We start from the raw sequence: 23,728 nt of genomic DNA, 5'->3' as shown, positions 1-23,728 counted from the left end.
TTTTCACTATATAATGATTTTCAATTGAATTTGTTGGGGTTACATTGGAGAATAAAATCATATAGGTTTCAAGAGTACAATAGTGCCCTAACTGGTTTGGCTCAGTGGATAGAGCGTCAGCCTGTAGACTGAAAGGTCCCAGGTTCGATTCCGGTCAAGGGCATGTACCTTGGTTGCGGGCACATCCCCCGTTGAGGGTGTACAGGAGGCAGCTGATCAATGTTTCTCTCTCATTGATGTTTCTGACTCTCTATCCCTCTCCCTTCCTCTCTGTAAAAAATAAAATAAAATATTTTAAAAAAAGAGTACAATAGCTAGGCATCTTGATACTACATATCAAGGGTCAAAAGTCCTACATTTGCATCCCAGACAGAGGAAAAAAAGACATTTCTCATTTATGGTATTTTAATAAAGAGTCAGATTTAGTCACAGTCTAAAGCAGCCGTGGGCAAACTACGGCCCGCGGGCCGGATCCGGCCCGTTTGAAATGAATAAAACTAAAAAAAAAAAAAGACCGTACCCTTTTATGTAATGATGTTTACTTTGAATTTATATTAGTTCACACAAACACTCCATCCATGCTTTTGTTCCGGCCCTCCGGTCCAGTTTAAGAACCCATTGTGGCTCTCGAGTCAAAAAGTTTGCCCACCTCTGGTCTAAAGTCATGTTTATTTAACAAATGTGTACTTATATATTTTAGGTACAAAAAAGAAAAATTAAAACACTTGAAATTTTATTTTAAGCTCACACATCACCTAGTAATTAATGAGGCCATTGTAGCATATTAAACTTTTTTATTGAAGTATAAGATACATAAAAGAAAGTATAAATATATTATACATGTGCAGCTTGATAAATTTTCAAAATATTGACACCCTTATAATCAGCATCCAGATTAAGAAACAGAACATCACCAACACTTGAGAGTTCCCTTTATGACCTTTATGATTCTGTTCCATAGTTAACACGATTCTGACTTCTAACAATATAGATTACTTATGTCTGCTTTTTTTACTTTATAGAAATGGCATGTTTATTTTACATTTGAATATCTTCTTTTGTAAAGTACCTGCTTAAGACTTTTACATTTTTCTGTCAGTTTGCTTGTTTTATTATTTGAAGATCTTTTTGTTTTTAATCAATATGTACACATCCTATGTACTAGGACAAATTTCTCAGCCTTTTTGAAGATCCAAGAGTATCTTGAATGCCATTCACACCAAGGATCAGAACTCCTCTCTCCTATTTTCTCTGCCTTGTGTACTAATTTCTTCTATATCAGTTCTGCTTCAGAAAATGTATAGCTAAAAAGGAGCTACGGATGCTTCAAAATCTCTCTATAAATAATATAAATAAGAACATTTATTTATGCTGTTATTTGAATATTTAGGAGACTAACACTATCTTTTAATAGGATAAGGAACCATTGCTTTTCTCAACTCATAACTCAAGATTCCTACTCTAATATTTTGACATTTTGCTTTAAAATACATGTCACCTTCTGGGATGGTTACTATGATTCATTCCACTGACTTTCCACTGGTTCATTATTCCAAAAGGTTTCTTCATACTATTGCTTCAAGTAAGGCAAGATTAAACAACATATGCTCAGATTTTGAAGCTTGACAACCTCAGGTTTAAAAATAAATGAAAAAGTTGATGATAACACTTATTAAGACTGTGATGTTGGCAAGTTTTTCAATCTCTTTGAGGCTTGGATTTCTAATAAGCAACACAGATCTCAAAGCAATTCTTAACTCATTAAATGGTAATGAAGATGAAAAGATATAATACATTTAGGGCTTTCCTGAAATGACACTGACCTTTGAAGACAAAAAGAAATAAATACTTGATAGATTAGATGATGTGAAAATTAAAGACAACCACATTTAACAATAAACAAAATAGAAACTAGCATGTTAGAATAAAATAATCAAACAAAATACCCTCCAAGATATAGAAATAATTCCTACAAAAAAAAAGATCCAATAGAAAAATGGTCAAAAAGTAGGTATAAGCATTGGCCAAGAGCAAATGATAGAGTGCCAATATATGGAGAGAAAAAAAATTCAAAAAGCACTAGGAATCAGGAAAATGCAAATAGATAAAGTATATTTAGGTTGTTAAAGAAAAAAATACTTGTAATTCCCAATTTGTAAAATAAGCCTTCTCACTCACTGAAAGTTGGAATATAATTGTTTATACCATATGGAGGACAAATTGTAATTTTCTCCAAAAAATTTAAATGTGCCTTTCTTTGACTTAGCAATTTCAATTTCAGAAATCTCATTAAAATATATAATTCCACATACATACAAAAATTAATCTACAAAGATGTATGAGAAAGTTCTTTGTGACAGCAAAGAAATAGAAACAGATATCCATAAATAGGAAAGTAACTAATTAAATGATGGAATTTTCAAAGTACTATAGAGCCATAAAAAAGAAGCAAATAGACTTCTACACTTTTTTTTCTACTGTAGAAAAATCTCCAGGACAGTATTTTAAAAAAACACACAGAAGGTAAGTTGCAAAAAATTCAAGTAAATCCAATTTAAATGATAAGTTGTATGTGGGTGTGTGTATATGTGTGTGTAAATATGTATGTAGTTGCATGAAATTATTTATTTGAAAGAAATCAGTCTGGCATGATACTTTAAATAATCTTAAACTCTGAGAAGGACAGTGGAAGCTACAGTGAAATGAAGGAGATATAACTAGGCTTTTACTTTAGCTCTGCCTGAATCTTTTATGGAATATCAAAAAATTATGAAAACTCTTTTTTAGATGCAGGACTTCTAGACATTTAAAAATAAGTTAATATTAATTTAATTATTGTTTCTTTCCAAAAGAACTTCTTTATCACAAATATACATGCTCTAGACTAGCAACAATAAAAATAACATTTCAGATTTCTCTTAGAGAAAGAGTAATTTGTTTCTGATAAGCAGAACAACTATAGTAGCATGCATTTCCAAACTTGGACTTATCTCTGCATCCAAATAAAAGACACCTTTGGGACAAGTATAATTATTTTTCTTTTCCTCCATATTTTTTTTTAGGCTAAAATACTGAAACCAACATTTTATTGACATGCAGAGAAGCCATGATAAATTCTTAATACCGCTTTACTTTATTGCTACGTTAACCTTATAATTCTTAGTTTCCTCATACTTCTCAGCCACATCAACAAATTAAGTGCTCACTCCTTGTCCTCTCTTTACTGTCTTTCTTGTTTTCCTTATTCATGTTCTCCTACTTCCTTCCTTTCATTTTCTTCCTTTCATATTGCTCTCTGATGCTCCTAGATGGCTCTAGATTTGCTCTGAATAGCTGCTGCCTCCCCCACCTTCTCTTGCCAGGGAGATGTTGCACAGGTGCAGTCCCATCTGTCCCACTGTGTCTCTCACAGCACAGTAGTACACAGCAGAGTCTCTCAAGGTAACCCGAGGCAGGATCAAGGTACTGGATTTTCTGTCTTCTGTGATGATGAGAGAGGCCATGTTGTTAGTCACTTTGTTTCGTAAGCCATGAATTATATACTGTGGCCTTTGATTGGGATTTTGCCGATACCAATGTATATAGTCAGTTCCACCAATGGTAGAGTGGTTACAAGGCAGGTTCACATCTTTTCCTTCAGCATAATCCATGGAGTTGGGCTGGGTGATCTCAGCATCAATCATAGCCCCTAAAGGGTTAAGAAATTCAAATTAGCATCTATAGATCAAGGACACAACAGTCCCATAACTCTTTGGCTCTACCCCATACTATAGTGTTTTTATTTATGTCCTTCTAGAATGCAAAACATATTATTAGTGTTATGGAGACCAAAGGTACATGCCAAAAAATCAGAGACTCCATAGACTCTATCCCATGGGTCCTTGGCTCAATAAACCCAGAAATTTCTTACAATCTGGATACTGCTAAGGGTTCTTCTGGGGTAGTGGTTATGATTTAATCTGTCATGTAGAAGTTTGTTCTCCCTAGACAAATGCATAGATCAGTTCTCAGCTCCAACTCTAGTTTGGGAGAGAACTAGAGAGCAAATAACCCTTCAAGGTCCCTTTTGGTAGGCACAGAACACTTACCCAAGGTCAGAAACACAGTTACTCCAGTGAGCAGCCTCATACTTCAAGGAAGGGCTGGGATCATGAGCCCAAAGTTCAGTCTTTGTGTCTGAGTTGAGTCTTAAAGAGATTCCAGATAACAGAAGCAACAGCTACTAGTAAAGACTTACAACTGCAGCTACCACTGTGATGTTGCCAGGATCTTGTCAGCCAATGATAGAGCAGCTCCTTCTCTAGATCTTTCTCCCCTGCTTTATCTATGTCCCCAAGAAGAAGGGGAGAATGTCAACCAGATATCTCCAACTCTCAGGGTGCCCACTAATATTATTTGTGAGGTTTAAAGTTTGACTCTAGCCGAAACCGGTTTGGCTCAGTGGATAGAGCGTCAGCCTGCGGACTGAAGGGTCCCAGGTTCGATTCCGGTCAAGGGCATGTACCTGGGTTGCGGATATCCCCAGGTAGGAGGTGTGCAGGAGGCAGCTGATCGATGTTTCTCTCTCATCGGTGTTTCTAACTCTCTATCTCTCTCCCTTCCTCTCTGTGAAAAATCAATAAAATATATTTGAAAATAAATAAATAAATAAAGTTTGACTCTAGATAAGGAAAACAAATCATGAGGATGTTTCTATACAGGACCTTTCTTCCATAATTTCTTCCTCAATGTACCAAAGAAATTGGCTGATGCTCCAAGGAGTTTATACAAAGTATCATTTAATCCCAGAAAATTGTACTGAGCTCTGTGCTGTAAGAAGATGAAATTTCTATTTACATACCAGAAGATGCAGGTGAGATTCAAAAGAAGTCAGTGATGTGCTCAAAGGGACAGGAAAAATTAACAGCGTTGAAGCTAAAAGCTACACCTTTGGGAGCTCAGGTTTCCTATAGAGTTTCCTGGAATCATGATATCTACTATTGTCTAGGTAGACACTTTTCAATGCATCTGCTCTTGATATAGTAACTGATTACGTGAATTGTGCTCATCCTCTTCTCCTTAAAGAAATATCCTTAATACTCATCTTCTCTATGCCAGGCTATGGGTGCTGTGCACCAGGGTTGGTGAGGCAGAAAGAAAAGAGAAGAGGAAAAGCAAAAATGATGGAGGAGGTGGAGATTGTAGAAAGGTTATCGGAGGGAAGAAAAACATATATAAAGAATAGGGAAAGTAAGAGATAATCAAGGAGAAGTGGAGAGAAAGTTATTTATGGAGGTACATGTATAGGACTTAGGTTATTGGTCTAAGGGCCCCTGAATCTTTGACCACACATACTCAATAAGAAATTATGAAGTACAAGTTGCCTGAAGAGGAAGAAAGTATGCCTTTTTTCCCTGTAAAATGTCAATGGAAAACATATTTATCTGCCCTTCTCCCAGAAAGAAATGTTTTTTGCAGATGAACCAACCCCCTCTTGTGACTGAATAAATGAACTGCATAACAAAGACCAGGCCAAAAGTTGGCCAGCAATCTTTTGAAAGACTCTCTCCTCACATTTGCAGTTGAAAATCTTTGCTGTAATACCTATGTACTCATTATTAGTTTCTGGCCCTATAACACTCCCCAAAAATTTTAATTATACTTATTGCTTTATTTCAGTTATATTTAAATTATGATTCTCAGTTGTTGGCTTCTCTTTAATTTTCTTTCTCTCTTTAATCTTCCATATCTAAAAGTTGGCTCAAAAGCCCATGTTCTTTAATGTTTACAAGAAGATTGGTACAGATTAGGCACTCAAGAATTACTTGTTTTCTAAATTTGTACATGAGTTATTATTTATGAATTTAGAGAGAGAAGTTATGCTGAGTGACTCCTTAATTTATTCTAAATATAATATTTCAATATTATGAAAAACATTTTGAACAGAAGGCTCCAACAGGATAAATATAGTGTTAGAGTTGTGGGCAAAATTCTGTAGACAACAAACTTATCAAACATGGGGTGGAGAATATCAGACTATAAAGATATGGGAATAAATGTCCTAGTATTTATACTTCATTCATTTAACAAGTATTCATTGGGAGCCTCTTCTGTGCCAGGTCTTTCTCTTTCTTTCTCTCTCTCTCTCTTTCTCTCTCTCTCTCTCTCTCTCTCTCTCTCTCTCTCTCTCTTTTTCTCTCTCTCACACACACACACACATACACACACACACACATATACACACCTCAATAGCATGCTATTGCTGAAACTATAAGAACAAATGAAACTGAAATTAAGAGCAGCAGTACTTACATCAGGCAAAATAAACTTTTTAAAAAGCCCATAATAGGAAACAAAGAAGGACCCAGCAATTCCACTTCTGAGTGTTATCCAAAGAAACCCTGAACACTAGTTCAAAAAGACATATGCATTCCTATGTTCATTGCAGCATGATTTACCATAGCCAAGATATGGAAGCAGCCTAAGTGTCCATTGATAGACAAATGGATAAAGAAGTGGTACATATAGACAATGGAATATTACTCGGCCAGTAAAAGAAAGGTAATCTTGCCATTTGCCACAATATGAATGGGCCTAGAGGGTATAATGCTAAGTCAAACAGAGAAAGAAGAATTCCATATGATTTCACTTATACATAAAATATAAAAAACAAAATAAACTCTATGTGTTAGGCGTGCTGCTTCTGGCATTGCTGGGGAGGGGGCACTGAGCTGTTGGGTATGAAGTGTAATAGAATAGACTTTGCCACCTGAAACTACTGCTTCAAGTTTAGACCAGGCAAGGAACAAACTTTGAAACAACCAATAAGACCAAAAAAGAGTACACAACACTTGGTCTGCAATAAGAAGTCTGTGCCTACTCAAAAACTTTGAACGAGCACTTCCCATTACTGCTAGTCAGTCATCTTCGTTGTTTTCAGTGCTGTACTGTGAGATTGCCCAGTGCAACAGCAGTTGTATTCTTTATTAGCTTTAGGTCATTTTCTCTCACATTTTTTTAATACTGGCAACTTTCATCCTTTGAAATGTGTTGAAAAAGAAGAATCAGCAATTACTACTGAAAGTGCAATATTTGATTATCACTGAGAGATGAGCTTTGATCCAAATCTTCTCCACAACAATGGACACAATTGGTACCCCAATGGTACTTCAGCAGCACTGTGTGAAAGTGGGTTATTGAAAAACTTATAACCTCTAACGGGTCTATTCAGTCTTCAGAATGTCAAGCTACACTTTTCTTCCACTTTCCATAGCATAATGGAAACCTGCAGGACTTAAAAGTAGGAGATAATGTTGAATTTGAAGTATCATCTGACCAGCGGAAACCCATTGCTGTTAAACTGGTGAAGATAAAAGCAGAAATCCTCCTTGAAGAATGAATAAACGGACAAGAAGTGTTTCATCTGACTTACAGGTCCTGAAGGTGTGGAAGAAAATGTTCAGCTGGAAACTGGAGTTAAAATAAACTTTGTAATTGATCACAATAAACATACTGGTGCTATAAGTGCTCGAAACACGCTGTTGAAAAACAAACAAGCCCGCTGTCAGGGAGTAGTTTGTGCCATGAAGGAGGTGTTTGTCTTTAATGAAAGATGTGATGTTATAAAAGAAATACTCTTTCACTGTAGTGAATTTAAGGGTGACTTAGGAGCCTTACAACCTGGAGACGTTGTGGAATTCATAACAAGGACAGTAATGATAAAGAAGTTGAAATAGATGTCAGACTATTGCCTCAAGGAACAGTCATTTTTGAAGATATCGGCATTGAACATTTTGAAGGAACTCTAACCAACATTATCCCAAAAGCACTCAGGAAAAAACAGAATGACCCATTGACAGGACACATCGAAGTAGACTTTGTGATTCCTAAAGAACTTCCCTTTGTAGACACAAATACAAAATCCAAGGTGACCCTGTTGGAAGGTGACCATGTTAAGCTTAATATTTCAACAGACCTAAGTGACAAATTAGAATGAGCAACTAACAGAGAACTTCTATCAAGTCCATCCTGGTTCAGTGATGAAGCCAGAAAAATGGGTGTAATTGCTATCATACAAGATGGTTTTGGTTTCATCAAATGTATGGATTCATCATCAAATGATGCTCCTATCTTCTTCCACTATAGTGAAATTCTTCATGGGAACTAGATGCATATCGCAGAGGAAGTCGAGTTTACTATACTTCCTAATATGCTCTCTGCCCTAAGAAATCATGCTGTTAGGATTAAAAAGTATCCCAAGGGCACAGTTTTATTCCACTTCTATTCAGATCATAGTTTTTTGGGCACTTTAGAAAAAGAAGCCATTTTTTTTTTATCCTAAAACCACTAACTCAAACAAAGGCAAAAAAAAAAAAAAAAAGAGGCTAAGGATGTTATTTAGGACAATTGTGGAGTGAAATTGACTATTACTTTTAAGCCACTGATCCACTTCTCCTCAAATAGGAAATAAGGTTGAACTTAGTATTAGTGACAAACAAGCCTGTACAGTAGATTGTAAGCTGTGTGTGACTTTTAGGTCATAATTCTAACTCCAAAAGGCTCATCAGTTATGTAGCAACTCTGAAGGATAATTTTGAATTTATTCAAACAGCGAATCACTATAGGAAAATCTTTTTTCCACTACAGTGAGTTCTCTGGTGATGTCAATAGCCTGGAACTGGGAGACATGATGGAGTACAGGTTGCCCAAAGGCAAAGTCAGTGCAGAAAAAGTCAACAAAACATTCTCAGTGAATGGCATTATTGAAGAAGCTGATCCTACCATGTACTCTGATAAAGTCATTAACCCCTTGAGGAGTGTTGATCCAACCCAGACTGAGTAGCAAGAAATAAATAATTGAGATCATGGAGGAAAGGAATATGAAAGGTAAGGTTTATCCATTTGGCATAGTTGGAATGGCCAACAAAGGGGATTGCTTGCAGAAAAGGGAGAGTGTCAAGTTCCAACTGTGTGTCCTAGGCCAAAATGCACAGACTATGGCCTACAACATCACACCACTGAGCAGTGCCACTGTGGAGTGTGTGAAAGATCAGTTTGGCTTCATTAACTCTAAGTGGGAAATAGCAAAAAGCTCTTTTTCCATGTGATCATGCGACTTTTCTTCTTTAGCCTATTAATATGGTGGATTTCATCAGTTGATTTTCAAATATTGAAGCAGCCTTGTTTGATGTATTATTTTTTTAATATACAGAGGTGAGCAAAAGTAGGTTTACGGTTGTTAATATGGAAAATAATATAATCTATATATATAAAGAGATAATACGCCAATTGGTCCTAACGGTGTCACAGTAATGACCAATTTGCATATTGACATACCAGCAGGAGGCTGCACGCACAGCAGGGGGCATGTGGCCGCAGTCAAGTTCCCGGGGGTCTGAGGAGAGTGCCTGACAGGAGCCGGGACTGCAAAGAAGGAAGAGGAAGTGGCCACGGGGAGCTCTTCCAATCCCCCCAGGGACACCCTACCCCAGGGGGACAGGGAGGCTGACCAGACGGGGAGAAGACCCAGCCTCGGAGATAGCTGCAGCCAGCACCCCTGACTCCCAATCTCTTCCCCGCCACCCCCACACAGGGGTGCCCACAACAATAGCACGCTGGCAACCACCCGTCAGCGCCCCCGAGGCACCTGGGGCCCATGGCCCACCACTGCCGGGCACCCTCTGCTGGGGCCAGACACGCTTCTCCTCCCTACAACTCCAGACCCAGGTGGAGGCAGGCCTGAGCGGCCCCCCAGGGTCAAACCCTTTCCCCACACAGCAGCAGCGCTGTCTCCACAGTGGAAGCATGCTGAACCTCCCTGGGGGTGTGGCTAAACCCGCCCTCCTAGCCCACCTGGCTCCACCCTGGCCTGGCCCCCGCCCTGCTCCAGGAGATTGGAGCCCCACCCTGAGCAGGTACAGGTGTGAAACAGCCACATACAATTTAAAGAATGGCACCAAGTGGGAAGGTTTGACAGTTACTCCCCTTTGGACTCCCCCCCACCGAGCCCCATCCTAATGCCCAGCCCCCCACCAGTGCCTCCAGGGATGACCACCGCTACAGGGCTGCTGGCCAGAGCACCCCCTCCCCTCCCCCACCTCTCCCCCAAGCCTGCAGAACCCTCTGCAAAGCTTCCATAGCTACAGTCCCAGGAAACAATCATGCCCTCCTCCCCTAATCAGCACCTGCTACCTGCGAGGGTACCCATGGGCTTAAAAATAACAATCCCTTCCTGTTTAGACAACACCTACTTGATGAAACATTTCTAGGTTTATTAGCTCAGAACCTCCTCATGACAACCCAGTGAGGTAGGCGGAGAAGAGATTACAATTCCCATGGTATATGAGTATGTATTCAGAAATGAAGCTCAGAGAGGAAAAGTGTCAAGCCCAGTGGTTCCCAAGGTGCAGCACACACCCCACGGTGGGGGCAATTTGATTTTAAGTGGGGGCAATTCAAGAATGAGTTAACAGTGAATTTTTTGCATTTCTTATGGTTCTAGGGGGCCTCATCTACAGCGTATCCTACATAATAAAAGGCTAATATGCAAATGACTGAATGGTGGAATGACTGGTCACTATGATGAATGCTGACCACCAGGGGGCAGACACTCAACGCAGGAGCTGACCCTTGGTGATCAGTGTGCTCCCACAGCAGGAGCGCTGCTCAGCCAGAAGCTGGGCTCATGGCTGGCGAGCACAGCGGCAGTGGTGGGAGCCTCTCCTGCCTCCGTGGCAATGCTAAGGATGTCCGACTGCTAGCTTAGGCCCACTAAGCCGTCAGTCGGACATCCCCCCAGGGCTCCTGGACTGTGAGAGGGTGCAGGCCAGGCTGAGGGACCCCCCACTCAACACCACCACAAGTGTATGAATTTCATGCACCGGGCCTCTAGTATTTAATAATACAATAATAAACTTTGTGTTTCTCATACTCATAACTATAAATCTACTTTTGTACACTCCTGTATTAATGAATTCTACTTGCTAATATTTTGTTAAGAAAGTTGTGTCCCTATTCATGAGGGAAATTTCTCTGTAGTTTTTTTTTCTCCTCCCCCCCCCCCCCCCCCCCAAACCCTTTTTGTATGGTCTTTGTCTGATTTTGGTATCAAGGTAATACTAACTTCATAAACTGAGCCAGAAATTATTTTCTTTTTTCTATTTTTCTGGAAGCAATTGTGTAGAATTCAAGTGAACTCTTCAAATGTTTGTAGAATTCTCTAATAAAAACTATTTGAGCCTGGAGCTTTTTTTTAAATTAAGATTTTCATTTCTTCATATACATTGTGGCTTCAGCTTGCTTTGACTTCTTCTCTAAAGAGAAATAGGGAGCAGCTGCTCCTGGAGCCCCACAGCAAGGTTTGGGGACAGGCAGCAGGTGCTTCGAGAGCTCTGTGCCTCCGCACAGAAATAGGCTCCGACGTCTGCAGTCTGGGTGGCTGTGATGTGAAGGGAGCCGTCCTTTCTAGTCTCTCCAAACCGAGCTGTCAGTCTTTCCTGCTTCTTTGCTTCTCCACCTCTGACTAACATTACCAAGAAAACAGGATTCCCTCCAGGGCTTTGCTTATACCACTGTAAGTTGTTCACAGTGCTTGAGAAATTGCAGTACGTGGTGAAGTTCTCTCCTTCTTGTAGGAGCAGGAATTGAGGAATTTGCTTTATCTGTTGTCCATTCACTTCTGTTCAGAAAAAACAATAGAAGGCTTCAGAGAAAGTCTGGTCAGATCTCTATTCTCTGAGCTACAATGGTCTCTCTCATCCTTCTTCTCTATTTTTCTTATTCTTTTTTCCCTCCCCAACCCCTTCTATCTTCCTTCTTTTTTGTGTTTTTGTTTTACAAATTTTTTGCTCTCATTCAGAAAATCTCATTCCTGCAAATGCATGCAGCTACTCTTCCACAATGTTGAATTCTCCAGAAGCAATCAGAGAAATCTCAAACTCACGTGATATGTGCATCCATAAGATCAACACTGGTACTATGAGTAGCATCTTGCTTCTCTTCCTCTTCAGAAAGAATTGCCAAATCTGACTACTCCTACGTGGATTTCCCTTGAACTACTAGCTGCTTCCAGACTCAAAGAAATGTGGTCTATCAGTGCTTTTTGGAAAGAAAGGGGAAAAAAGTGACTGTAGTTTGAGACAGCCAATCAAACTTAGCACTGTTTTACTCACTCACCTTCAGACTCAGGTCAATGTTTGCAGATGCTGCCCCCCTGTGACTGTACTAAGAAATGGCCAATTTATAACCCATTCCTTCTACACTGCTTTCTAATTGAAGGGATATGTTTATCAAGGTTTAGAAAGAGTTTACTAATTCTGATATTGTTTAGGGGGAGTATAATTTGCCTTTAAAAAGTTGATTCTGACTCCTGGTCAGGTGGAGTCAGTTGGTTGGAGCATTGTCCCATACACCAAAAGGTTGCAGGTTATTCCCTGTCAGGGCACATCCCTAGGTTGTAGGAATTTTTTAAAAATAATGTTACATCCCACCTAAGACTTCCAAGATACTTTGCAACAACACACACACACACACACACACACCACACACACAAAAAAAACACACAAAAAAACAAAAAACAAACAAACAAACCACACACACACACACACACACACACCACAACACACACAAAAAAACCACACAAAAAAACAAAAAACAAACAAACAAACAAAAAACACCAAACTAGTGGATTCTGTGATTTAAACATCAGAAAAAAAAATTAAAAGTTTCACTTGTCATTTCCAGTTTCATCCAGAATCATGTAATGTGTGTTCATGTATCTACTAATGGAACATATTAGGTCACAGACATTTTTTAAAATGTGGAAAAGACTCATCATTTATAACTAGACCACCCATGATCTCAAAATGGAAGATAAAGAGTACCTATTTTTCTTGTCATACAAATTACCCTGGTTGTAAATTATCTAATTTAGAGCTTATTTTTACTGTCCAACTCTTACTTTTCCACATACCAGGGATTTTTTTTACAAACGTCAATATAATTTGAAAGCAAAAATCTTATCTATCAGATATGAATTTCTGTAAGAAGACTTCCTTAAACCAAAATTCTTGGGTAGAATGGCTTTCTAGGGCTCCACAGAATTCCAGTCTCACTTGTCACCCTGGATTATAAGTGACAACATGTACCTTAAGGGCATGAGCTCTATCATCCTCAAGAACCGTGCTGGCCCAAGTTTGAGCACTGACCTCTGAACCAGGAGGTCATGGTTCAATTCCCTGTCAGGGCACATGTCCGGATTGTGGGCTCTATCCCCAGTAAGGGATTTGCAGGAGGCAGCTGATCAATGATGCTCTCATCAATGATGTTTCCATCTCTCCCGCTCCCTTCCTCTCTGAAATCAATAAGTATATATTTCTTTTGAAATATGGTCTTAAACTCCTGCTCTGTCACAGAAGACATGGTGGCAATCTTTAGATGCAATGAGAGCCATTGGCCTTCATGACAGCAGGTGGTTGATTACTCATGTTGGGGCCCTACTATGAACAGGGAGATGTAAGTTTTTCTTTTTCACTGTGATTTTTATCTTTTGCTCATTTTCTCATTCCATCTGACTAAACTCTAAAAAAATAAATAAGGGGCTATTTACAAGGGCATGCCTGCAGTTCTATAAATAATAAAAAAATTAACAAATTATTTTAAATTTCAGATCAACTTGAGAACCCAAAGAGACTGAGAATTTCAGTCTATATGTTCTTGGTTATGAATGACTTTCTAAAGGTATAGATATTTTTTGTAAGGATTCTATATTCCAGATTTACATTTTTCCCATGTTTGTAATAGTAGATTTTCTAAATTATATGCCACTCTATCCAATAATTGGTTACATGTGTGGGAAGAGCTTTATCCCTCACATTCTAAGGCAAGCAAGGGCCCAAGGAAGATGGAGTTGTGGGCCAGTTTCAAGTAGCATTCTGTATGGAAGTGTTGTATAAATGTAATCAATTTTGTATGTTCTATAGTAACTGTAGAACCAGCTCAAAATAGTCCTATCCTGTTTGACAAGATATTGAGTTGTTTTTCAGAAACAACAGACCAAAACCGCAAGTCATGCAGCCAATTCATGTGCATAGGAGAGAAATTTGACCTCTGGCTACACCTGGAACCAGTCTCATACCCCCACTCACTCACACACAGAACCAAAGCACCAGGACACAACTGGGACTTAAACACTGGAACCCTTTCAGAAGCAGAGGGTCCATTGTTCAGGAAGATCTGGCATTGACACCCCTTAACCATAAATGGCCGATTTCCAAGGTTCTCCAATTAAAACTTGCCGCATCAGCACTTCCAAATACCTATTCCCCTGTCACTTAAAAACCAGCAAGATGGATTTGAGCCACCATTTGGTCTCCTATCTTCTCAGTTGGTGCCTTCTCCATCAATAAACCCTTTCTTACTCCAAACTCTGATGTTTTGAGTTTTGCCTTTCGAAGTGTCGGGCACACAAACTTGGGTTTTGGTTACACTATGACGTGAAAAGGGCTGTGAAGTATTGTGTTTCAGCAATGCACAAATTAGTCAAACTCTGTCCTTGCTTTTTTTTTCTGTGCCTTTTTTTGTTTCTATCTATTTGGTTAGCCAGTAATAAGATCTTTATTGAAAATATTAGTGTTAGGTTGCTGAAGGAGGAACGCATGAGTCCAAAATAGTGAGGGATTACGAATTTATTTGATCATCCACACACCAAATGGCTGAGCCCCAGATGGCTCCAGCACCCAGCGACGGGAGTCAGCAGTTTTTAAAGGACTTTTGGCGGCCTTTTTCTGGATGGAAAATTCTCTGTGCAGGTCCGGAGGGGAGAGATAATGGCATGTGGTTTCAGCAAGTAAAGTGTGGTCTCAGCAAAAGAGAACGTCCTTAGTGAAATGGCCTAAAGGTCAGTTCCCGGGGGAGGGGTATTGATTCAATTGCTCAATCAAACCTAACAATTAGAAATTCTTCTATTGACCTTTATTCCAATAATGATGGGGACTGGTTTGGGAAGTTAATCAGCAGCGGGAACAGTGATGGCTCTTCCTTTGTTTTGTTTCACTTCACCAACACTGATGTACAGTGAGCCATAGGTTCTCCTCACTCAAGCCTGTGCTATACTCTTCCAATTCTACACACATTCAAGTAACATAAATCCAATCATTCCCAGTCTGACAATCAAACAGATTCAATATCACCTTGTGAATGAATTTTTAATAAAAAAAATTTCCATGTGTATGTCTCTTAAATTAGGGGCCCTACAATAAATGAGGGGCCCTACAATTTGTTTTTCAAAATATGCATTATTTTTTTCTAAACATGTGATGCCAGGAAAGATTTCTAAGGAGAGAGAGAGAGAAAGAGAAAGAGAGAGATGACATGAGATGGGTAAGTAGTTATTAATGTAGGTGTCAGGGGAAGCTGAAACTCAAGCTATTAGATGTAGAGGCCCTGAAGGTAGTTCAATCATGTTGATAAAACCCAGGAAGGCTCCAGAATTAGAAGCCTCAGTAGCAGTGGGGTATTATACTCATAGATGGTTTGGAAACCTACAAAATGAGCACAGCACCAGATTCTTGACCTGCCTCCTATACTTGGAAATTACAAACAAAGAAACTTAAGCCATAGAGTTCAGTTACCTATTCAGTAGCACAATCACAGTCTTGACCTGCCTCCTATACTTGGAAATTACAAACAAAGAAACTTAAGTCATAGAGTTCAGTTACCTATCCAGTAGCACAATCACAGTACAAACTGGAGGACAAGTCAAGTTTAGTGGTGAACTTCCCCTACCAATGCTTTTTTTCAGTATCACAGGTGATTTTTTTAAAAATGTAAATAACCACATGTAAGAAGAAATGAAATACAGATGCTCTTGTAGGGAAAAGGTTGAAATAACCTAAACTAAAATCCCCAATTAGTTAAAGGAGGCAGCATTGCCTATTCTGGTATGAAACATGTAGGTTTCCATGTCAGGTGTTTGATAAGAGAGTTCCATTTCTGCATGTGAAGAAATATAATAGAAGGACCAGCTTTTAAGAAGTAGCAGCAATGTGGGGTAGATATCACACTACTTTAACCAGATTGTTTTAGATAGGTTGATAAACCATTTAATTCATTTGGAACCATGCCAAAAGTGAAGGCAAAGGATTCATCTCAATGGTATAATTAATATATTGGGGATGGGGGTGGGGTCGAGGTTAATAGTGTTTAGTAACAGTCCAATTAGTTGAAGGAGCTACAATGATTAGAATGTCTGTTTACCTATGCTTGCATTTCCCCTGATTATTGAAAACACTGTAATTCACTGAATTTGCCTTTTTCATCCCACACATGGCTCTTCATCAACCCTGGTACCAGAGTAGCACCAGACCCGGGTTTGAGTATGGGCTGCAGGTGCCTTGAAAGCACTGTGCCAAATGCACAGAGGTATGTGGCTGAGTCTTCGGGCTGGGATCCTTTGATGTACAAGTAGCTGTAACCCTTTGTAGTATTAAGAGTAGCTGTAACTCGACCTTCCTTCTTTACATCCCCATTTAAACTAATTACAAACAGGATCGTGGGGCTTTTTGCAGGTTCCCACCTGTACCAGTATAAAGCATAGAAAGAGCTGGTAGGGAAGCGGCAGGTGAAGTTGGTGCTCTTTCCTTCCTGAACACGCAGTGACGGAGGACTCTGTTCCACATTCAGTTCGCTGCTCACTCCTGTTCAGAAAGAAAGACAAGGTGAGACATAGAAATTGGTCTTTCTACAGAGTTTTTATTTTCTTCACATAGTCTCAAATAAAACCTAGAGGTGTCTGACTGCATCGGCCTCCCTCCCCTTCACCACCCCAGACGGTTAGGAATGTCTTCAGCCACCCAAGGACTTACGGACAAGATGAAGCCATAGGGTTAACAACAAGGCTGGCAAAAGATTACTCTCCATTTATTCTGCCCAAGTATCCTCAGCAAAGAAACGTCCTGCAGCCTAGATCTGTGGGACATTCTGCCTCAGAAAGCAGAATTCTGCATTTGTTTGCCGAACCAATCAGAGACAAGCTCTTGTAAATGTACTAGAAACACACCAACCAATTCTGCCCCCTAGATTCAGCTTCCTGTGGTTCAAAAGGAAGGATCAAACACTGCTTTCTTTGCTTTTTAAACATTTTTCAAACCAAATATCAAGTTTTTATTTTTTTTAATTTATCTTTATTTTTTAAAGTATTACGGATGTCCCCCTTTTTCTCCCATTGACCCACACCTGCCCCTCCCAGGCCTTCACCACACTATTGTCTGTATCCATGGGTTATGCATATATGCAATTAAGTTCCCCCGTTTATCACTCCCCACCCACCCCTTTACCCCCACCTTCCCTCTGAAATTTGTCAGTGTGTTCCATGCTTTTATGTCTCTGGAACTACTTTGTTCATCAGTTTATTTTCTTCATTAGATTCTATATATGAGTAAGGTCATGTGATATTTGTCTTTCTCCGACTGGCTTATTTCGCTTAGCATAATGCTCTCCAGTTCCATCCATGCTGTTGCAAATGGTAAGAGTTCCTTCTTTTTTACAGTTGCATAGTATTCCCATTGTGAAATGTACCACAGTTTTTTATCCACTCATCTGCTGATGGGCACTTGGACTGTTTGCAAATCTTAGCTATTGTAAATTGCGCTGCTATGAACATAGGGGTGCACATATTATTTCTGACTAGTGTTTCTGGCTTCTTAGGATATATTCTTAGAAATGGAATCACTGGGCCAAATGGCAGTTCCATTTTTAATTTTTTGAGGAAACTCCATACTGTTTTCCACAGTGCAACACTGGCTTTCTTGAGACCAACTTCATAAACATTGAAGAAATCTCCCATGAGTTCAAACACAAAGAGAGTTGATCAGTTTTCAGAAGTGGGCTGCCCAATCATGAACTGCTATTAAGTTGAGAGAGAGTTGCAGGTGGAATGGCAATCTGGAAGGAAAAGCCCTTTGATTAGAAATCTTTAATGTGAATTTGCATAAAGTTTTTTTTAATTTTAAATCTCTTCAGATTATAAATGTGCACACATACTATGTACTACATAATCTTTTGCTTTATGTACATTATTCTTATACAAAATAATGCAATTTACAATAAGAAAATTAAAGCTCAAAGAGATTAAGCGATTAATTTGAAGTCAATTATCTAGTAGGTGGCATAGTAACAAATAGAATATATATCTATCTGGATCTGGAGTCAATGATGTTTGGAATCTGCCATGTCACTACATTTCTGATACTCACTAAATGTTTTAATCTTAAAGAAGGTATGTTCTGAAAAAAGGAGAGGGAGTCTATTTTGTGGTTATTCTTCTTAATAGCCAAAAAAAAAAAAAGGAACAACCTGAGTATTCATGAGCTGATGAATAGATAAACAAAATGGGGTATATTCATCAATGGGCAACTATTTGGCAATAAAAAAGTTAAATACTAATAAATGTTACAATATAGATGAATCTCAAAAACATTATGTTAAGAAAAGAAGCTAGACACAAGAGATCACATATTGAATGATCCCATTTTTATGAAATATTCAGAAAATAAAACTATCTATAATAATAAAAGCATAATATGCAAATCAACCAAACGGCCAAACAGCAAAATGGCCAAACAGCAGAACGACCGTGTGGACAACCATGCTATGACACGCACTTGCGTCAGGCCAGCCAAGGCAGGCACAATGCTATTGGTTGGGGTAAGCATAATATGCAAATCAACCAAAGGGCCAAACAGCAAAATGACCATGTGTACAACCATGCTATGACACGCACTGGCGTCAGGCCAGCCAAGGCAGGCGCAATGCTATTGGTTGGGGCCCCTGCCATTGCCACACAATTGCCCCGCAGAGGGAGGCCCAGGCCACCAGCCAGAGGGGCAATTGATTGTGGGGCTCTGCGATCGATCTTCCCAAAGAGGGAGGCCCAGGCTACCCAGCTGGCTGTGCTGTGGCTGGTGGGTGGGGCCTCCCTCTGCGGGGCAATCTATTGTGGGGCTCCTGGACTGCAAGAGGGAGCAGGCTGGGCTGAGGGAGACCCCCACCCTGAGAGCATGAATTTTGTGCACTGGGCCTCTAGTAAAGATATAAAGTAGATCAGTGGTTTCCTGGGGCTGGGGGTGGAAATAAGGATTAAATGTAACTGTCAATGAAGGATCTTTTTTTGGGTGATAAAAATGTTAAAACTGGATTATGATAATGGTTTCATAACTCAGTTAATTTACTAAAAATCATTGAACTGTAAATTCCAAATGGATGAATTTTATGGAATATAAAATATAATTCAATAAAGTTGTTTGAAAGTAAATAAGAATTATGGTTTATCTTACCTGCATCACAGTCCAGGGATAATGTAGTTTGATTTAATATACAATGATTTGTTTGAACAGTGATTTCTGTCTTTAGAATTTCCTAGGGGCTTTGAAAATTAAAATTTAAAAAAATTCTCTATTCTCTGTGAGCCCAAAATATAGTCAGATAAATAAGATATGTCCAAGGAAAGTTTAATAGTACAAGATAACATTAATTAAGATTGTTCGGGATATAAAGCTAACTTCTGGAAAATTGATAGTATTAATTGATTTTGTAACCGTAGAACCAGCTCAAAATGGTCCTATCCTGTTTAGTAAGATATGAATTTCTTTTCAGAGACAACAGACCAAAACCACAAGTCATGCAACCAAGGCATGCACAGAGGGGAGTGATATGACTTCCAGCTGCACCTGGAACCAAAGTCCTATGCCCTATCCCCCAACCAAAGGACTAGGACATAACCAGAACTTGAACACTGGAACCCTTTCAGAAACAGAGGGTCCAATGTCCAGGAAAGTCCTGTGTTGACACCCCTTCCCATAAATGGCCATTCTCCAAGGTCCTCCAATTAAAGCCTGTCCAATCAGTGCTTCTGCATACCTGTTCCCCCTGTAACCTTAAAAATCCACCTCACTCTGGATCGGATAGTCAGGCTTTTGAGCTTTAGCTACCTCTTCTCCTGGGTGTCACCATCTATAATAATAAAATCATATGCTAATTAGACCAGATGTCCTTCTGGACATCCTTCTGGACGACCTTCAGATGAAGCCAGGGCTGCGAGGAAAGCCCAGGTCCCGGGTGCCTGCTGGCAGCTGGAGGGAAGCATGGGTCCCGGGTGCCAGAAGAAAGCAGGTGCTGGCAGCTGGGGGAGGGAAGGCCTATTCTTGCACGAATTTCGTGCATCGGGCCTCTAGTTTATAATAAAACTAGAGGCTCTATGCACGAAATTCTTGCACTGGGAGGAGGGGGGTCCCTCAGCCCAGCCTGTGCCCTCTCACAGTCCGGGACCCCTTAATCCTTACAGCTTGGCTTGCTGCCCCTTTGCTATGTACTAAACAATCTTTTGCTTTATGTACATTATTCAGCTACAAAATAATGCAATTTACAATAAGAAAATTAAAGCTCAAAGAGATTAAGTGATTAATTCAAAGTCAATTATCTAGTAGGTGGCATAGTAAGAATTAGAATATATATCTATCTGGTTCTGGAATCTATGATGTTTGGAATCTACCATGTCACTACATTTGCGATACTCACTAAATGTTTTAATCTTAAAGAAGATATGTTCTGAAAAAAGGAGGGGGAGTCTATTTTGTGGTTATTCTTCTTAATAACCTCCCTCTGCAGGACAATCCTGTGGCGATGGTGGGGCCCCCGACCAGTCGCATTGAACCTGCCTTGGCTGGCCTGGCGCCAGTGTGTGTCATAACATGGTTGTTCACACAGTTGTTCTGCTGTTTGACCATTTTGCTGTTTGGCCATTTGGTCGATTTGCATATTATGCTTTTATTATTATAGATAATTTTATTTTCTGAATATTTCAAAAAATGGAATCATCCAATATGTGATCTCTTGTGTCTAGGTTCTTTTCTTAACATAATGTTTTTGAGATTCATCTATATTGTAACATTTATTAGTATTTACCTCTTTTTTATTGCCAAATAGTTGCCCATTGATGAATATACCCCATTTTGTTTATCTATTCACCAGCTCATGAATGTTCAGGTTGTTCCCTTTTTTTTTCAGCTCGCTGCTCCTCAGCTCTCTGCTCCTCACTGCTCCCGCCACTACTGCTACACTCACCAGCCATGAGCGTACTGACCACCAGGGGGAAGCTCCTGCATTGAGCTCTGTGGTTTGGTCAATTTGCATATTAGGCTTTTATTATATAGGATAACCAATTTTTCTCCACTGTAATTTTCATTGTTTAGTGTTTGGTTCTGCTAGCACCATGGACAAAGTCTGTCTGTAGTAACTTTAATACCTTCTTTCCAGTGAACAACTGAAATGAATAAAGAAAACAACAAGGGGTTAGTGCTGATACTAAGGAACATTTCCTTCCACATACAAATCATGTTCTGAAAAATGGAACAGGATTGGAAGGTGTCTCAATGGCTAACTTCTGGATTTCCTTCCCAAGAAAAGAGATGGAATTATGGTTAATAAAGACAATCTCGAAGTGCCTAATTAAGTCTCCTAAAGTAGAAAGTAGGGGCTAGACTTAGGGCTGCTAGACAAACAGAAACTATTCCAAGTCAATCTCCTGTTTTCTCCAGATCACAGCATTCAGATGAGTCAGTGGTAGAAAAGGGCATGACTGCACATTCAGAAAGCCCACTTTCTGTAAAGCTTGTTTCTAATGAAAACACTGATTCACTGATAAATGTATCTACATGTTGGAAGAGAAGTGTCCAGAACAACAAGGGCATACCTCCAACAAAGGGACAATACCTACAACTAGCAGGGCAGAGTCCAGCAAGCTATAGCCACTCACTTTACCTGAAATAGAAACCAAGCCAATTGACCACTAGGCATGCTGCATAAATTAAATCTGACCTTAAATGATTTGCAGAGTAAAAATCTTGACAATCCTAAATAAATAACATAAAACCTAGTCCAGGTTAATATTTTATGTTAATGTTTGCATTGCAAGGACTCTAAAAATAATTTTATATTTTGCCTATTCATTCAACATCCTGTGTACTAAATATTTTTCAAACAGAGACAATGCAGTAATGAAGAGGATAGAAAAAGCAGCGGAAGGAGAAAAAAATTAAGTAAATTAATTTTTAAAAAATAAGATATTTTTAAATAATGATAAGCACTATAAAGACAGTTCAATACTGTGTTGAAATAGTTACTCTTGAGATGAGAAAAGACATCTGCTCTATATAGGATATGGAGGGAAGGTTCCACTCGAACACTTACTCTGTGTTACCAGACAAGTTATTTAACTCTCTTAAATTCAACTTTCTTTTCTGTAAGTAGCCACTGCCTTTCTGTTGGATACTGAACTAAGCATTGGCATTTATCATCTCATTTATTTTTTATAATAACTCTGGGTGAAAGATATTATCAATACCCACTTTGTAGAGATGAAGAAACTGAAGCATAAAATTTATTAAGTAATTTTCCCAAGGTTACTCAACTAATGAGTGGTAGATCAAGAAATCCAACCCAAGTCTCTGGTCTCAAGCATTTCGCTACACTGCGTCTATAAAGGAGGATGAAATCAACCTTGAAAAATTCCAATAAAAATTAAATGAGAACATGAAAATAACTCAGTACAATAACTTCCTACCTTACGCACTCAACCAGATGCATGCAATGTATAAAATACTGAGGGGATGAAATATACAATCTGAAATGAGATTGCAGTGGAGTCTGTCCACAAGATAAAACTCAACTTTTTTCTGAGGTGTGTTTTATAATTTATGTAGCATATTTCATTTATTATCCTAAGTATCCATGGTCTATCATGTTTCTTACTATTAATGGGATTCAGTGCATTTGAATATTATATTGAAAGATTGGGTCAAATACTCTAACAAGCAGTGTTCCCTACAGTGGTTTATTTTCTCCCATCATTGGCTCTTTCTCCAACTTTTCAGGATATTTCTATACTACAATACAGGACAGAGAAATAAACACAATTTCATTTAACAGCAAAAACAAACAAACAAACCAAACAAAAAACTCTCAGTTCATGCAAAATGCAAAGCTCTATTTCCAAGACATTCTATTACTCTACAACCTAAAACATTCCCATCTATTATGTTTGTCATTTTGAAATCAATCACTCACATCTGGGAGGGCAAAATATTGAAACCCAATCAGTCCTCCTGAGTCCTCTCTTGCATGATTACAGCAATGGGAAGGTTATTATTTTTCCATTTTTTTTTTATTTCAAGGAGAAACGATTTTAAATGTAATAATGTCCTGAGTCCTCTCTTGCATGATTACAGCAATGGGAAGGTCATTATTTTTTTCATTTTTTTTTTTATTTCAAGGAGAAAGGATTTTAAATGTAATAATGTTACATGCAATAACCATTAATATCTCAAGAAAAACGATTTTAAATATGATAATGTTGCATGCAATAAACACCAATTATTTAAGAAAGAATAATAATATTAAATGCAATAAACATTAATATTTCAAGAATAAAAAGATGTTAAGTATGATAATATTACCAAAACTGTACTAACATAGTATGGTATCACAAAAGTTGTAGGAAATATTAAGAATCTGCAAATAACAGGATTACTTCTATTATATTCTAGTATATTTTCCCCCTCTGGCTCTATTTTTGTTCATCAGTGTATGTTGTTCATTATATTCCACAAATGAGTGAGATCATATGATATTTATCTTTCTCCAGCTGGTTTATTTCGCTTAGCATGATGCTCTCCAGGTCCATCCATGCTGTTGCAAA

General features: G+C 38.8%; 1 protein-coding gene, 1 pseudogene and 1 gene segment (V, D, J or C); 1 reads left to right on the top strand and 2 right to left on the bottom strand.

The window, feature by feature from the left end:
- Positions 1–3,314: 3,314 nt before the first annotated feature.
- LOC102259922 (Ig lambda chain V-II region VIL) lies at positions 3,315–4,197 on the bottom strand. Its single transcript, XM_014547173.1, has 2 exons — positions 4,089–4,197; positions 3,315–3,688 (listed from the first exon to the last, which is right to left on the bottom strand). The coding sequence occupies exons 1-2, from the start codon at positions 4,126–4,128 to the stop codon at positions 3,315–3,317; spliced, it is 414 nt and encodes a 137-aa protein (XP_014402659.1). The 5' UTR covers positions 4,129–4,197.
- A 2,800-nt stretch (positions 4,198–6,997) lies between these two features.
- LOC102259623 lies at positions 6,998–11,924 on the top strand (annotated as a pseudogene).
- Positions 11,925–16,254: 4,330 nt separating this feature from the next.
- LOC106727698 lies at positions 16,255–16,910 on the bottom strand. The segment is given in 2 exon segments: positions 16,255–16,673; positions 16,842–16,910. Coding segments are annotated over 2 exon segments (474 nt in total).
- Positions 16,911–23,728: the final 6,818 nt, after the last annotated feature.

Source organism: Myotis brandtii, unplaced genomic scaffold (genome assembly GCF_000412655.1).
Source record: "Myotis brandtii unplaced genomic scaffold, ASM41265v1 scaffold4672, whole genome shotgun sequence".
Taxonomy (NCBI): domain Eukaryota; kingdom Metazoa; phylum Chordata; class Mammalia; order Chiroptera; family Vespertilionidae; genus Myotis; species Myotis brandtii.
This window is presented reverse-complemented; position numbering and strand designations above follow the sequence as displayed.

What these genes read in the sequence shown, in the direction of transcription:
- LOC102259922 (XM_014547173.1), bottom strand. Translation starts at nt 4,128, where the DNA reads ATGAGGCTGCTCACTGGAGTAACTGTGTTTCTGACCTTGG. An exon ending in AACTGTGTTTCTGACCTTGG is followed by an intron (nt 3,689 to 4,088) that starts GTAAGTGTTCTG and finishes TTAACCCTTTAG; the next exon opens with GGGCTATGATTGATGCTGAG.